The sequence below is a fragment of the Lithobates pipiens genome, unplaced genomic scaffold (genome assembly GCF_037356315.1).
Source record: "Lithobates pipiens isolate NorthernLeopardFrog02 unplaced genomic scaffold, aLitPip1_a1.2 Scaffold_35, whole genome shotgun sequence".
Classification (NCBI taxonomy): domain Eukaryota; kingdom Metazoa; phylum Chordata; class Amphibia; order Anura; family Ranidae; genus Lithobates; species Lithobates pipiens.
Window position 1 is genome coordinate 3,625,468 of NW_027507811.1, and position 16,040 is coordinate 3,641,507.

The 16,040-nt window shown below is 50.5% G+C and overlaps 2 protein-coding genes across 2 annotated transcripts in view; both read left to right on the forward strand.

Annotated features, from left to right (window-relative positions):
- Positions 1 to 16,040, forward strand: part of LOC143955452 (uncharacterized) — a 233,242-nt gene that overhangs the window by 90,395 nt on the left and 126,807 nt on the right. The window contains exon 5 of the mRNA XM_077465496.1: positions 8,427 to 8,568. Coding sequence (XP_077321622.1) covers positions 8,427 to 8,568 — 142 coding nt within the window. The remainder of the gene's footprint in view (positions 1 to 8,426; positions 8,569 to 16,040) is intronic.
- Positions 5,190 to 8,353, forward strand: LOC143955340 (uncharacterized). Its single transcript, XM_077465409.1, has 6 exons — positions 5,190 to 5,267; positions 6,489 to 6,598; positions 6,686 to 6,814; positions 7,309 to 7,506; positions 8,109 to 8,214; positions 8,301 to 8,353. The coding sequence occupies exons 3-6, from the start codon at positions 6,719 to 6,721 to the stop codon at positions 8,351 to 8,353; spliced, it is 453 nt and encodes a 150-aa protein (XP_077321535.1). The 5' UTR covers positions 5,190 to 5,267; positions 6,489 to 6,598; positions 6,686 to 6,718.

The window sequence follows — 16,040 nt, forward strand, 5'->3', positions numbered from 1 at the left end:
GCATTCATTTAAGTGGCACTCTGCTGGGGACATCTGATGTAAGAGGCACTTCCCTGGGGGCAGCTGATGTAAAAGGCACTCCGCTGGGGACACCTGATGTAAGAGGCACTCAACTGGGGACACCTGATGTAAGAGGCACTCCGTTGGGGACACCTGATGTAAGAGGCACTCCGCTGGGGACACCTGATGTAAGAGGCACTCCGCTGGGGACACCTGATGTAAGAGGCACTCTGCTGGGGACACCTGATGTAAGAGGCACTCTGCTGGGGACACCTGATGTAAGAGGCACTCTGCTGGGGACACCTGATGTAAGAGGCACTCTGCTGGGGACACCTGATGTAAGAGGCACTCTGCTGGGTGCACCTGATGTAAGAGGCACTCTGCTGGGGACACCTGATGTAAGAGGCACTCTGCTGGGTGCACCTGATGTAAGAGGCACTCTGCTGGGTGCACCTGATGTAAGAGGCACTCTGCTGGGGACACCTGATGTAAGAGGCACTCTGCTGGGGACACCTGATGTAAGAGGCACTCTGCTGGGTGCACCTGATGTAAGAGGCACTCTGCTGGGGACACCTGATGTAAGAGGAACTCTGCTGGGGACACCTGATGTAAGAGGCACTCTGCTGGGTGCACCTGATGTAAGAGGCACTCTGCTGGGTGCACCTGATGTAAGAGGCACTCTGCTGGGGACACCTGATGTAAGAGGCACTCTGCTGGGGACACCTGATGTAAGAGGCACTCTGCTGGGTGCACCTGATGTAAGAGGCACTCTGCTGGGTGCACCTGATGTAAGAGGCACTCTGCTGGGTGCACCTGATGTAAGAGGCACTCTGCTGGGTGCACCTGATGTAAGAGGCACTCTGCTGGGGACACCTGATGTAAGAGGCACTCTGCTGGGTGCACCTGATGTAAGAGGCACTCTGCTGGGGACACCTGATGTAAGAGGCACTCTGCTGGGGACACCTGATGTAAGAGGCACTCTGCTGGGTGCACCTGATGTAAGAGGCACTCTGCTGGGTGCACCTGATGTAAGAGGCACTCTGTTGGGGGTACTGATTTAAGAGGCACTCCGCTGAGGGCACTGATTGAAGAGGCATTCTGCTGGGGGCACCTGATGTAAGAGGCACTCTGCTGGGGACACTTGATGTAAGAGGCGCTCCGCTGGGGACACCTGATGTAAGAGGCACTCCGCTGGGGACACCTGATGTAAGAGGCACTCCGCTATGGAAACCTGATGTAAGAGGCACTCCGCTATGGACACCTGATGTAAGAGACACTCCGCTATGGACACCTGATGTAAGAGGCATTCCGCTGGGGACCCTCTTATATCAGTGGTCAGTGTGTTGGTCCCTTATATTGGAGACTAATGAGAGAAATACCTCTTTATAGCAGTGGTCAGTGTAGTGGTCCATTAGATTGGTGACCAATGGGAAGAGGACACTCATATTAGTGGTCAGTGTAGTGGCCCCTTACATTAATGACCAATGGGAGAAGGACCTTCTTATATCAGTGGTCAGTGTGTTGGTCCCTCATATTGGAGACTAATGAGAGGCGGACCCCTTTATATCAGTGGTCAGTGTAGTAGCCCCTTACATTTGTGACCAATGGGAGAAGGACCTTCTTTTATCAGTGGTCAGTGTAGTGCTCCCCCGCATTTGTGACCAATGGGAGAAGGATCCTCTTATATTAATGGTCAGTGTAGTGGTCCCTTATACTGGTGACCAATAGAAGAAGGACCCCTGATATTATTGGTCAGTCTTGTCATGAATGGGACTGTCATGTATGGTTGGGACACTAGGGATTTTCTTTAGTAGGAAACATTGGAGGACCCTAGGAATCTTCTCCACTAGGAAACACTGGAGGACACTAGGAATCCTCTCCTCTAGGAAACACTGGAGGACACTAGGAATCTTCTCCTCTAGGAAACACTGGAGGACACTAGGAATCCTCTCCTCTAGGAAACACTGGAGGACACTAGGAATCCTCTCCTCTAGGAAACACTGGAGGACACTAGGAATCTTTTCTGCTAGGAAACACTGGAGGACACTAGGAATCTTCTCTTCTAGGAAACACTGGAGGACACTAGGAATCTTCTCTGCTAGGAAACACTGGAGGACACTAGGAATCCTCTCCTCTAGGAAACACTGGAGGACACTAGGAATCTTCTCCTCTAGGAAACACTGGAGGACACTAGGAATCTTCTCTACTAGGAAACACTGGAGGACACTAGGAATCTTCTCTGCTAAGAAACACTGGAGGACACTAGAAATCTTCTCTGCTAGGAAACACTGGAGGACACTAGGAATCTTCTCTGCTAGGAAACACTGGAGGACACTAGGAATCCTCTCCTCTAGGAAACACTGGAGGACACTAGGAATCTTCTCTGCTAAGAAACACTGGAGGACACTAGGAATCTTCTCTGCTAGGAAACACTGGAGGACACTAGGAATCCTCTCCTCTAGGAAACACTGGAGGACACTAGGAATCTTCTCTGCTAGGAAACACTGGAGGACACTAGGAATCTTCTCTGCTAGGAAACACTGGAGGACACTAGGAATCTTCTCTGCTAGGAAACACTGGAGGATTCTTCTCAACTAGGAAGCCCAGCAAGATGGTCTAGCTGGGCTGAGTCAACAGCAGGTGGTTAACCAGACTTGAGCAGAAGTCTGGTTGGATAACGGTACAAGAAACACTGGGGGACATTATGAATCTTCTCTACTAGGAATTACTGGGGACATTATGAATCTTCTCTACTAGGAATTACTGGGGACATTATGAATCTTCTCTACTAAGTAACACTGGAGGACACTGGGATTCACTGGGGGACACTAGGAATCTTCCCCACTAGGAAACACTGGGGGACACTAGGGATCTTCTCCAATATGAAACACTGGATGACACTAGAAATCTTCTCCTCTAGGAAACACTGGGGTGCACTATGAATCTTCTCCACTAGGAAACACTGGGGGACACTAGGGATCTTCTCCAATATGAAACACTGGATGACACTAGAAATCTTCTCCTCTAGGAAACACTGGGGTGCACTATAAATCTTCTCCACTAGGAAACACTGGAGGACACTAGGAATCTTCTCCTTTAGGAAGCACTGGGGTGCACTATGAAGCTTCTCCCCTAGGAAACACTGGAGGACACTAGGAAGCTTCTCCTCTAGGAAACACTGGAGGACACTAGGAATCTTCTCTGCTAGGAAACACTGGGAGACGCTAGGAATCTTCTTCACTAGGAAACACTGGATGACACTGGAAATCTTCTCCTCTAGGAAACACTGGGGTGCACTAGGAATCCACTCCACTAGTAAACACTGGAGGACACTAGGAATCTTCTCCTCTAGGAAACACAGGAAGACACTAGGAATCTTCTCCACTAGGATACACTTAGCCATTGTACACACGGTCGGAGATTCCGACAGAATGTTTCCTATCGGACCGTTTTGTCAGATATCCCGACTGTGTGTGGTCTGCATCGGACTGTTTCCGTCGGAATATCCGACGGACCAACTTGCCGGTAAAATGTTCCGACAAAATGCTCCGATCGGACATACTCCGATCATGTGTAGCCTACTCCGACGGACAAAGTGCCATGCATGCTCAGATCAAATTCCTAGACCAAAGCTATTGGCTACTAGCCTGAATGTAGTCCGGTCGTAACAAAATAACGTCATCACGTTATGTACGATATCGGATATCGGATTTTCCGACAACTTAGTCCGACCGTGTGCATGCAACATCACTTCCGGACCTCTTCCGGAATTAATCCGTCGGAATTACTCAGACGGATTTGGTTGTCGGAATCTCCGATCGTGTGTACGGGGGCTAAGAATCTTCTACACTAGGAAACACTGGAGGACACTAGGAATTTTCTCCTCTAGGAAACACTGGAAGACACTAGGAATCTTCTTCACTAGGAAACACTAAGAATCTTCTCCACTAGGAAACACTGGAGGACACTAGGAATCTTCTCTGCTAGGAAACACTAAGAATCTTCTCCACTAGGAAACACTGGAGGACACTAGGAATCTTCTCCTCTAGGAAACACTGGAGAACACTAGGAATCTTCTCCTCTAGGAAACACTGGAGGACACTAGTAATCATCTTGGAAATCACTGGGGGACTTGGCCGATTGAACACTCACTGTTGCTCAGGCTATGCCTGAGAAAAATAAATGAAGCCCAACAAGATGGTCTGGCTGGGCCAAGATGTAGCTAACTGAATCAACAGTGGATGGCACAGTGGTGTAGTGGTGTAGTGGTTAGCACTCTCGGCTAGCAGTAAAAAGGGTCGCTGGTTCGAATCCAACCACGACTCTACCTGCCTGGAGTTTGCATGTTCTCCCTGTGCCTACGTGGGTTTCTTCCAGGTACTCCGGTTTCCTCCCACACTCCAAAGACATGCTGGTAGATTAATTGGCTTCTGTCCAAAATTGGCCCTAGTATATGAATGGGGACCCTGGATTGTGAGCTCCTTGAGGGTGGGGGACCTTGGATTGTGGGGTCCTTGAGGAGGGACAATTGTAGGCACTTACTCAGGTTGAACTGGATGGATGTGGGCTCCTTGAGGGTGGGGGACCTTGGATTGTGGGCTCTTTGAGGGTGGGGGACCTTAGATTGTGGGGTCCTTGAGGAGGGACAACTGTAGACACTCACTCAGGTTGAACTGGATGGATATGAGCTCCTTGAGGGTGGGGACCTTGGATTGTGAGCTCCTTGAGGGTGGGGACCTTGGATTGTGGGCTCCCTGAGGAGGGACAATTGTAGACACTCACTCAGGTTGAACTGGATGGATGTGAGATCCTTGAGGGTGGGGGACATTGGATTGTGGGCTCCTTGAGGAGGGACAATTGTAGACACTCACTCAGGTTGAACTGGATGGACTTTATTCAACCTTACTGACTATGTTACTGACTTACTGACAGGTGGTTAACCAGATTTGAACAGAAGTCTTGTTAGATAACAGCAGAACCTTAAAGCCATATGGAACTACGTGTACCAGCAGGCCTGCTGATCTTTGGGATAGAGGAGACCGATCAGCAGCAAAGCTACAAGTCCTTGACTACAGTACAAGACCGTCTTCACACTACGAGTCGTTTCTCAGGGTTGTATCGGTATCAGGCGGGATTTTGCTTTTATTCAGCTAGGAAGTCCCTCGGGAAAACAGGAAGTGATGTCAGCTACAGACAGGAAGTTCCGGGTGAGAGGTGAGTTGGGAAGAGATAAAGAGAAGACATTGCTTGAACTGGCAGCAGAGGAGGTAATAAGATCTTATTTTCTATTTACACCCAGTAACCCCCCCCCGTCATGTTCCGTCCTCTTCCTCCATAGTCACTGTGACGTCTTTTATCTCCAGCAGATGATGATACACACATATATAGTGTGGGAAACTAGATTACCCCCTTCAGGGGCAGAACATTCCCCCACTTACGGGGCCGGAACATTCTCTTCATATTGGAGATGTGTCACCTTTCCCACCAATCAGCTCATCAGTCTATACTAAACGGATTATACCACTTTTATTAGTAGCGGGGGATGGGATTGGAATATGTGTCTTCATTTTATGACCAGGGATGAGCTCAGGTGTGTTCGCATTGGAACACGTGCAGAGCCCGCCAGGAAGTCGGCGCAGCGCTGCGCTAATCACAGGCAGTGAGACATTACCCGATCTCTGCAGCCGCACATCGGGGCAATGTCTCACTGCCTGTGATTAGCGCAGCGCTGCGCCGACTTCCTGGCGGGCTCTGCACGTGTTCCATGTGAACACGCCTGAGCTCATCCCTATTTATGACACTCATATGGGAAGCAAGAAAAACAAAACTGTCTATTTGTCGTAAACTGTTCCCGAAAATTCATGCTTTTAGTTCGTAAAGTTCTGGTGTCGAATCCAAGGCCCCACTAAAGTCAACGGGAGCCAGATGTTAAAAATCCAGCTCTGTCTGAGCCTGAGAAGTAGAGTTGCCACCTCATCCCTTTAAACCCCCGAATACATATTAATTATACAGGTTCTGAGGCCGATTGAATGCAAGGTAAGGCACTAAGTGAGTTTAGCTTCCACCTTAATCAGGCTCAGAACCCGTGTAATTAATATGGGTTCGGGTTTAAAGGGATGAGGTGGTATGGCAACCCTACTGAGAAGGTTGTCCAGATAATGCTCCCAATTTCACCTCCTTCCCTGACATATCCCACCACTCAGAACTTCCTTCAGCAAACATATAACCCAGACGTTATCAGAAAAGGTCAGTTCACTGCCGGACCACAGCTCTGAAAAGTTGGGTGCCCTCATTGGATCCTGGTTCCTCTATAGAGACACCTGGAATATCATTCATAGACTAAAAAAAAATACCATGCATCTTTGACTTCTTTTGACGTGCCTTTGTTAAGACAGATCAATATATGCCTTCAGCCTAAATAGTCAAGCTCATTTGCTCTTTATGTTGTTTTCTTGTTTCATTAACCATGGCTCCTATGTTTATCCAAGATACCTGTGCCATCCAAGGGACCATCGCCGCATCCGGTACCCGCAGTCAAGCCTGCATCTGCCTCCTGGCAGAATCTGCCCAAACTCAGGCCTGTCACCAACGCCACCTGGTAAATCCTGACCCCGGGAACTCAGTGCCTTCCTATTACTTTGTGACCAACACCATCCAAATAATTCTTACTTTCATTTCCCCCAAGTTATCCGTCTGCAAGGAGATCTGTATAGATCAAATGACGGCACCAATGAGGATGGAGGAGGACCGGAGTCACATGACTGAGAAGATACTAAACCTCACCCTGGAGATCATCTACCTGCTGACCGGAGAGGTGAGGAGGATTCTGGGAGGTCACATGACATCACTCTTATCTCTATTAATAAAACACAGACCTGACCGGAGAGGTGAGGAGGATTCTGGGAGGTCACATGACATCACTCTTATCTCTATTAATAAAAACACAGACCTGACCGGAGAGGTGAGGAGGATTCTGGGAGGTCACATGACATCACTCTTATCTCTATTATTAAAAACACAGACCTGACCGGAGAGGTGAGGAGGATTCTGGGAGGTCACATGACATCACTCTTATCTCTATTAATAAAACACAGACCTGCCTGGAGAGGTGAGGAGGATTCTGGGAGGTCACATGACATCACTCTTATCTCTATTAATAAAACACAGACCTGACCGGAGAGGTGAGGAGCATTCTGGGAGGTCACATGACATCACTCTTATCTCTATTAATCAAACACAGACCTGACCAGAGAGGTGAGGAGGATTCTGGGATTCTAACATGATATTCCTATTGGTTCCTCAATACAGAGATTTCCTCTTGTGAAGTCCGGTGATCATATGACCATCACAGTGCCTCCATGTGACTCCCTAAAACCTGAGAGACACAACATGGAGAAGATTCTAGAAGTCACCAAGAAGATGATGGAGCTGCTGACAGGAGAGGTGAGGAGGATTCTGGGAATTGTGAGACATTATCCAGTAACAGACAAGGGATGTGTCTGGATGGTGACTGTATCATTGTGTGTGTCAGGTTCCTATAAGGTGTCAGGATGTCACTGTCTATTTCTCCATGGAGGAGTGGGAGTATTTAGAAGGACACAAGGATCTCTACAAGGACGTCATGATGGCCAATCAGCCGCCCCTCACATCACCGGGTAAGAGGAGACTTTATTGTAAAGGAGAGAGCAGTACGGAGGCTCCACCTAGATCCCCCATCATCTGATAAACACATAGAAACAATGTATTCAGTCAGTGTGTGTGTTTCCTACAGATGGATCCAGTAATGGGAACCCACCAGAGAGATGTCCCCCTCCTCTGTATTCCCAGGATTCTACACAGGTTGATGTTAAAGAAGAGATAAAAGAGGAGGATGATGAGGATGGGGTGATGGAGGAAGAACACAAAGATCTGTACCAGGACACCATGGAGGAGTCATCCAGATACAGGAACCCACCAGAGAGATGTCCCCGTCCTCTGGATTCTTGGAATTCCACACAGGAAGGTCACACCATCCCCCACCATCATCAGGTAGATGAGGAACATTTTTTGGTAGTTGTAATCTATACACAAGTGTGTTGGTTATAGTGAATGTTTTATTATATATTTAGAGTGGAACTCCAGATGATAATAGTATGATAATTGTTAAAGAAGAGTATAAAGACCAGGATGAGGACTATGGTGTGATGGAGTTTCCAGAAGGACCCAAGTATCTCTGTAAGGATGTCAAGAAGGAGCCTCCTAATACCAGGAACCCACCAGAGAGATGTCCCCATCCTCTGTATTCCCGGGATTCCACACAGGTAGGTCACAACTATGGACAACCATGATCAGGTTGGTGCGACATGGCATCTAGAACGGGAAAGTGACCCATGGAGGTGATGTATGAATCCTATAAGATGACATTTTCTAATTTCTTCTTGGTTTAGGGTGAAGATCTGATAAATATGAAAGTTGAGGTGAAATCAGAAGAAGAAGAGAGGTATGTGAGGGATGATCAGCAGTCTATGGAGGAGGATGGAATAACGGGGACATTTATAGAGGAGGACACTCCTACAGAGATCAGCACAGGTGGGTCATTAACACTAAATACATTTCTTTGTTCTGTTCTTATCACCATGCCTGTCCTCCACTCCACCAACACCATCTGGCTCCTTAACTCACAGCACCTTCCCCATACCCACCTCGTTCCCCAACCACAACGCATCCCTACCCGTCCACTTTATTCCCTAGTCACTCCCTCCCAGCCGGGTCTTCTACCTGGTAATATCACCTTCCACCCACCTCATCACCTGGTCACAATGCTTCCTTGCCATCCACATTCTTCTACACTTAGTGTCTCCTCCCACCTAGGTCCCTTACTCTCCCACGTGGTCCCCCTGGCTCACAGTGTGTCCAGCCTGGACCTCTTGGATCACAGTGTCTCCTTCCCACTTTTTACCTGGCTCACATCAACTCCCACCTACCTCACCTCCTGGCTCACCCCTCCTCCTCCTCAGGTCACAGCACATCCCCCTCCCACTGACCTTGCTCCTGGATCAGAGCATTACCCACAAGCTCACCTTGCACCCCAAGGAAGCATTTCCATCCATTTCCATCCTACCCACCTCATACCCAGCTTCTGATGTTGTTACCTGCAACCCAACTTGTCCCCCTGTCACAGAGTTTCCCTCCTTCCCACTTCACCACTGTGCACAGTGCCCCCACCCCCTCAAAACACCCCCCCCCCCCACCTCCCCACCCACCTTTTGGGTATGGAACCTTAAACTGAAAGTGAGAATTAATTGTGAGTCAATAACTCCATAATGGTGGTCTTCAACCTGCTCACGTCTAACAAAAATATTTTATTCTTTCTTAACCATTGAGGGACACAGAAAGTCTTAGGCTGTTTGGTTATACTGCTGCCAACAAGAGGATTGGACACTGGCCAACAAAAAAAAAATATGTTGGCAAGCCCAGGATAAACCCCTCAGCTTCCACTGGTTTGGTAGTGTCCTGGTAGGATGCTGAGAAAAGTCCAACCCTAGAAAAGCTAGACTTCGGAGGCCGTACCAGGGTGGTCCTGCTGGTCCTGGAGAATCATGGGGGTAGTCTGGAATGGGACCCTCAAGCACCGGGCCCTGCATTGTGTTGGTTTACGGTGAACCCCAGGTGTAACTATGGTTGCCACCTCATCCCTTTAAACCCAAACACATATGAATTACACGGGTTCTGAGGCTCATTAAATGCAGATAAGGCACCAAGTGAGTTTAATTACCACCTTAATCAGCCACAGAAGCTGTGTAGTTAATATGTGTTCGGTATTAAAGGGATGTGGTGACAACCCTAGGTGTGACCCCCGTCTCTGAAAACTCACTTCATGAGTAGGCCAAAGGACAAGGACAAAGAGCAACCTCGCTACCAGGACTTGTGGGCACCATACAAAATCTCCACTTCCTGCCATTTTGCTGTGGAAGGGGTTATCGCTGAAGGGTCTATTGCTGACATTATCCTACGCGCTAAGTGCTGTGCACTCAATTCAACAATCTCGTTCCTGGACCCCACTGGACCTGGAGGTTCATGGGGGTTCACAATCTCCTTCCTGGACCCTGCTGGACCTGGAGGTTCATGGCAGTCCACGATCTCCTTCCTGGACCCTGCTGGACCTGGAGGTTAATGGCAGTCCACAATCTCCTTCCTGGACCTTGCTGGACCTGGAGGTTCATGGGGGTCCACAATCTCCTTCCTGGACCCCACTGGACCTGGAGGTTCATGGGGGTCCACAATCTCCTTCCTGGACCCTGCTGGACCTGGAGGTTCACGGGGGTCCACAATCTCCTTCCTGGACCCTGCTGGACCTGGAGGTTCACGGGGGTCCACAATCTCCTTCCTGGACCCTGCTGGACCTGGAGGTTCACGGGGGTCCACAATCTCCTTCCTGGACCCTGCTGGACCTGGAGGTTCATGGGGGTCCACAATCTCCTTCCTGGACCCTGCTGGACCTGGAGGTTCACGGGGGTCCACAATCTCCTTCCTGGACCCTGCTGGACCTGGAGGTTCACGGGGTCCACAATCTCCTTCCTGGACCCTGCTGGACCTGGAGGTTCATGGGGGTCCATAATCTCCTTCCTGGACCCTGCTGGACCTGGAGGTTCACGGGGGTTCACAATCTCCTTCCTGGACCCTGCTGGACCTGGAGGTTCATGGGGGTCCATAATCTCCTTCCTGGACCCTGCTGGACCTGGAGGTTCATGGGGGTCCACAATCTCCTTCCTGGACCCTGCTGGACCTGGAGGTTCACGGGGGGTTCACAATCTCCTTCCTGGACCCTGCTGGACCTGGAGGTTCATGGAGGTCCACAATCTCCTTCCTGGACCCTGCTGGACCTGGAGGTTCATGGGGGTCCACAATCTCCTTCCTGGACCCTGCTGGACCTGGAGGTTCACGGGGGTTCACAATCTCCTTCCTGGACCCTGCTGGACCTGGAGGTTCATGGCAGTCCACGATCTCCTTCCTGGACCCTGCTGGACCTGGAGGTTAATGGCAGTTCACGATCTCCTTCCTGGACCCTGCTGGACCTGGAGGTTAATGGCAGTTCACGATCTCCTTCCTGGACCCTGCTGGACCTGGAGGTTCATGGGGGTCCATAATCTCCTTCCTGGACCCTGCTGGACCTGGAGGTTCACGGGGGTTCACAATCTCCTTCCTGGACCCTGCTGGACCTGGAGGTTCATGGGGGTCCATAATCTCCTTCCTGGACCCTGCTGGACCTGGAGGTTCATGGGGGTCCACAATCTCCTTCCTGGACCCTGCTGGACCTGGAGGTTCACGGGGGGTTCACAATCTCCTTCCTGGACCCTGCTGGACCTGGAGGTTCATGGAGGTCCACAATCTCCTTCCTGGACCCTGCTGGACCTGGAGGTTCATGGGGGTCCACAATCTCCTTCCTGGACCCTGCTGGACCTGGAGGTTCACGGGGGTTCACAATCTCCTTCCTGGACCCTGCTGGACCTGGAGGTTCATGGCAGTCCACGATCTCCTTCCTGGACCCTGCTGGACCTGGAGGTTAATGGCAGTTCACGATCTCCTTCCTGGACCCTGCTGGACCTGGAGGTTCATGGGGGTAGTCTGAAACGTGACTGTCGAGCACCAGGCTCTGCATTGTGGAGCTTTCCAGACCTGAGTCTCCTGTGTTGGTCCATAGTACAACTCTCAGGTGTGACCCCCCATCTTTGAAGACTCAATTTATGGGTTTGCCATTAAGGCTGAGGACTGGGAGCTACCTTTGATAATAGGACTTGGGGGTGAGTCTCTATATGCAGCTCTCTCAATCGATCATTTCCCAGCTGGACTTTGAAGGCCATACTGGGAACCCTGATGGCCTTGGAGGGTCACGGGAATAGCCTGGAATATGACCCTTGATCACTGGGCTCTGCATTGTGGAGCTTGGCAGATCTGAGTGTCCTATGTTAGTCCATGGTGCAACCCAATGTGTGACCCCCGTCTCTGAAGACTCTCTTTATGAGTAGCTCTGTATATGCACCTCTCTGGGTTGACCATTTCTCAGCTGGACTTTGGAGGCCATACATGAGACCCTGTTGGTCTTGGAGGATCATGGAGCTAGCCTGGAATGTGACCCTCAAACACTTGGCTCTGCATTGTGGAGCCTGGCAGACCTGAGTGTCCTGTGTTGGTCCATGATGAAATCCAAGGTGTGGCCATTTCTGTGAAGACTCACTTCGTAGGTATATGCACCTCTCTGGATCAACCATTTCTCAGCTGGACGTTGGAGGCCATAAATTGGCAATGCTGGTCTTGGAAGATTATGGGTTAGATTGGAATGTGACCCTTGAGCACCAGGCTCTGCACTGTGGACATTTTCAGACCTGAATGTCCTGTGTTAGTCCATGGTGCAACCCCAGGTGTGACCCAGCTCTGAAGACTCACTTTATGAGTAGGTTTCTACATGCAGCTTTCTGGAGTGGACTTTTCTCAGCTAGACTTTGGAGGCCATACCGAGGACCCTGCTGGACTTGAAAGATCGTGGCGCTAGCCTGGAATGTGGCCCTTAAGCACTGGACTCTGCATGGTCGAGCTTTCCAGTTCTGAGTGTCCTGTGTTGGTCCACGGTGCAACGCCAGGTGTGACCCCGGTCTCTGAAGACTCACTTTATGAGTAGGCCATTAAGGCCAAGGACCAGGAGCTACATCACTACTAGGACTTGTGGGCACCATTTAAAATTCCCACTTCCTGCCATTGTACCGGGGAAGAGGTTATTTGCTTATGGATCCAGTGCTGACATCATTCCCTGCATTGAGTGTTGTGCACGCAAGTTCCACAATCCCTTTTCTGGACCCAGCGGGACTTGGGGGGGTCATGGGGCTAGCCTGGAATGTGAACCTTGAGCACCAGGCTCTGCACTGTGGATATTTTCAGACCTGAATGTCCTGAATGTGGGGTTGCACCTGTGTCCATGGTGCAACCCCAGTGTCATGGTTATTCAGTGATCTTCCTGTGTTTGCTTACCTCCCCTCATGTCTTCAGACTAAGAAGCCAGCCACTTCCACCTGGGGGTTTTTATAACCTCTCCTCTAAGCATGGCTCCACCCCAAGCCCTATCAGGGAGCCCTATATTAACCTGTGCACTGCAGGCCATCAGTGCTGATCAACCATTGTGTATCAGCTTCCTGTTTCCTGCCGTGTGCTCTGCTACTGGTTTCCGTTACCGACTTTGGCGTGTCTTGACTATCCCTGCTTGCCTGTGATCCTGACCTTTTGGCGTGTACCCGACTATCCTTGTCTGCTTGTGGCCCCGACCTTGGCTTTGTCCCTCACCATCCCTATCCTCCTGTTGCCTACTGTGGGTGTGAGCTGGGGGACCCTGGGGGTCGCGACCTGGAGCCAGTTGCAGCCAAGTCCATCCTCACCACTGGAGGCTCTGGTGAACACCTGCTGGCTCTTAGACTCCGCGCCCCAGGGAATCTCACGCTCTATCCCCAGTGGGATCTGTCCCCCGTCTGCAGCAGTCAGCCGTAGGGTCCACAACCTTGCGGTGCACTCCGGATCCCTACGGTGTGCACCTGTCACCGCGCCTCAAGGTGACCTGACACCCAGGTGTGACCGGCTCTGAAGACTCACTTTATGAGTAGGTTTCTACATGCAGCTATCTGGAGTGAACTTTTCTCAGCTAGACTTTGGAGGCCATACTGAGGACCCTGCTGGACTTGGAAGATTGTGGAGCTAGCCTGGAATGTGGCCCTTTCTCAGCTGGGCTTTGGAGGCCATACATAAGACCTTGCTGGTCTTGGAGGATCATGGAGCTAGCATGGAATGTGACCCTCAAACACTTGGCTCTGCATTGTCGAACTTTCCAGATCTGAGTGTCCCGTATTGGTCCATGGTGCAACACCAGGTGTGACCCCGGTCTCTGAAGACTCTCTTTATGAGTAGCTCTGTATATGCACCTCTCTGGGTTGACCATTTCTCAGCTGGACTTTGGAGGCCATACATGAGTCCCTGTTGGTCTTGGAGGATCATGGAGCTAGCCTGGAATGTGACCCTCAAACACTTTGCTCTGCATTGTGGAGCTTGGCAGACCTGGGTGTCCTGTGTTGGTCCATGATGAAACCCAAGGTGTGGCCATTTCTGGTGCAACACCAGGTGCGACCCCGGTCTCTGAAGACTCACTTTACGAGTACGCCATTAAGGCCAAGGACCAGGAGCTACATCACTACTAGGACTTGCGGGCACTGTTTAAAATTCCCACTTGCCATTTTACTGTGGAAGGGGTGATCACTGAGGGATCTAGTGCCAACATCTACCCTTGGGTTGAGCGTCATGACCTCTTTCCCATCATTCAGTGTTAAGGAGGAATCATCCTGCTTGCTGACAAGTGGACCCTTCCTTGCTTCATCACTGCTGCCCTCTACAGTCACAGGGTCACCTCCGGCCTCCTGATGCTGTTCCTGATACCCGAACAGCTGGGTACTTGCGTATCTGAGGTTGGGTTGAGTTGTGTTTGCCTTACAGCACACCTCGTTCTAGACACACGGGGGGACAGTCCTGCTGCACCGGGAAGCTCTGTACATCTAATGACAGTTCAGGTGCTGCCTGTCCCTCATGAGCAGACCAACAGTCTGGAATTTTGCCCTCTGTTTGAGTTTATGAGTCCTCCTCCGCAAACGTGGGGCCACCAGTTCCGCAACTGCTTCCAAGAACGTTTACTTTGGCTTCTGTCTTCCTGCTTTGGGATCCTTACCTGAGCTCCCAACATCATCTGAGCTCTTGGACACCAAGGCCCCCTCCCCCATGCTGAGTCCCTCTGGTCTTTAAAGAACAAATTGTTTACCTCACCATCCCTCCCAAATTAAAGGAGAACATTTTGACCATTACCGAGGCGGAACACTTTGGGATCAGCCTGCAGCAGCGCTGTCCCTACTTCAGGCTTCTTCAGGGCTTCCAAGACAACTCCGGTGCACTTGATGTTCCCAGTTCTTCCTTCATGGAAGCTGGAAGAACCCGGGAACCCTTCAAAATGTCCAACAGCTTTGAAATTGCTGGAGGATTTTCCCATTTGAACAAAGTGCTGACAGTGTCCCTGTGGAGGACGATCCCGTCCTCAATCAACGGCTGGAGGATCTATCTACCACCCTCTAGAAATGGAGATGGCCCTTTTATTAGTACGGACCCTCCTCCTTTATTACATTACACCAGGGGGGTCTCAAACGGGGGGGACCTCCAGCTGTTACGAGACTACAAGTCCCATCATGCGGGATCCTTACCTGAGCTCCCAACATCATCTGAGCTCTTGGACACCAAGGCCCTCCTCCCCCATGCTGAGTCCCTTTGGTCTTTAAAGAACAAATTGTTTACCTCACCATCCCTCCCAAATTAAAGGAGAACATTTTGACCATTACCGAGGCGGAACACTTTGGGATCAAGCTGCAGCAGTGCTGTCCCTACTTCAGGCTTCTTTAGGGCTTCCAAGACAACTCCGGTGCACTTGATGTTCCCAGTTCTTCCTTCATGGAAGCTGGAAGAACCCGGGAACCCTTCAAAATGTCCAACAGCTTTGAAATTGCTGGAGGATTTTCCCATCTGAACAAAGTGCTGACAGTGTCCCTGTGGAGGACGATCCCGTCCTCAATCAACGGCTGGAGGATCTATCTACCACCCTCTAGAAATGGAGATGGCCCTTTTATTAGTACGGACCCTCCTCCTTTATTACATTACACCAGGGGGGTCTCAAACGGGGGGGACCTCCAGCTGTTACGAGAACTACAAGTCCCATCATGCGGGATCCTTACCTGAGCTCCCAACATCATCTGAGCTCTTGGACACCAAGGCCCTCTCCTCCATGCTGAGTCCCTCTGGTCTTTAAAGAACAAATTGTTTACCTCACCATCGCTCCCAAATTAAAGGAGAACATTTTGACCATTACCGAGGCGGAACACTTTGGGATCAGCCTGCAGCAGCGCTGTCCCTACTTCAGGCTTCTTCAGGGCTTCCAAGACAACTCCGGTGCACTTGATGTTCCCAGTTCTTCCTTCATGGAAGCTGGAAGA

Bases quoted from the DNA above. Each gene is read 5' to 3' on its own strand.
- LOC143955340 (XM_077465409.1), top strand. From the start codon at position 6,719: ATGACGGCACCAATGAGGATGGAGGAGGACCGGAGTCACATGACTGAG. The intron at 6,815-7,308 runs GTGAGGAGGATT...TCCTCAATACAG, and splicing joins TCTACCTGCTGACCGGAGAG to AGATTTCCTCTTGTGAAGTC. The intron at 8,215-8,300 runs GTAAGGATGTCA...GATTCCACACAG, and splicing joins AGAAGGACCCAAGTATCTCT to GTAGGTCACAACTATGGACA.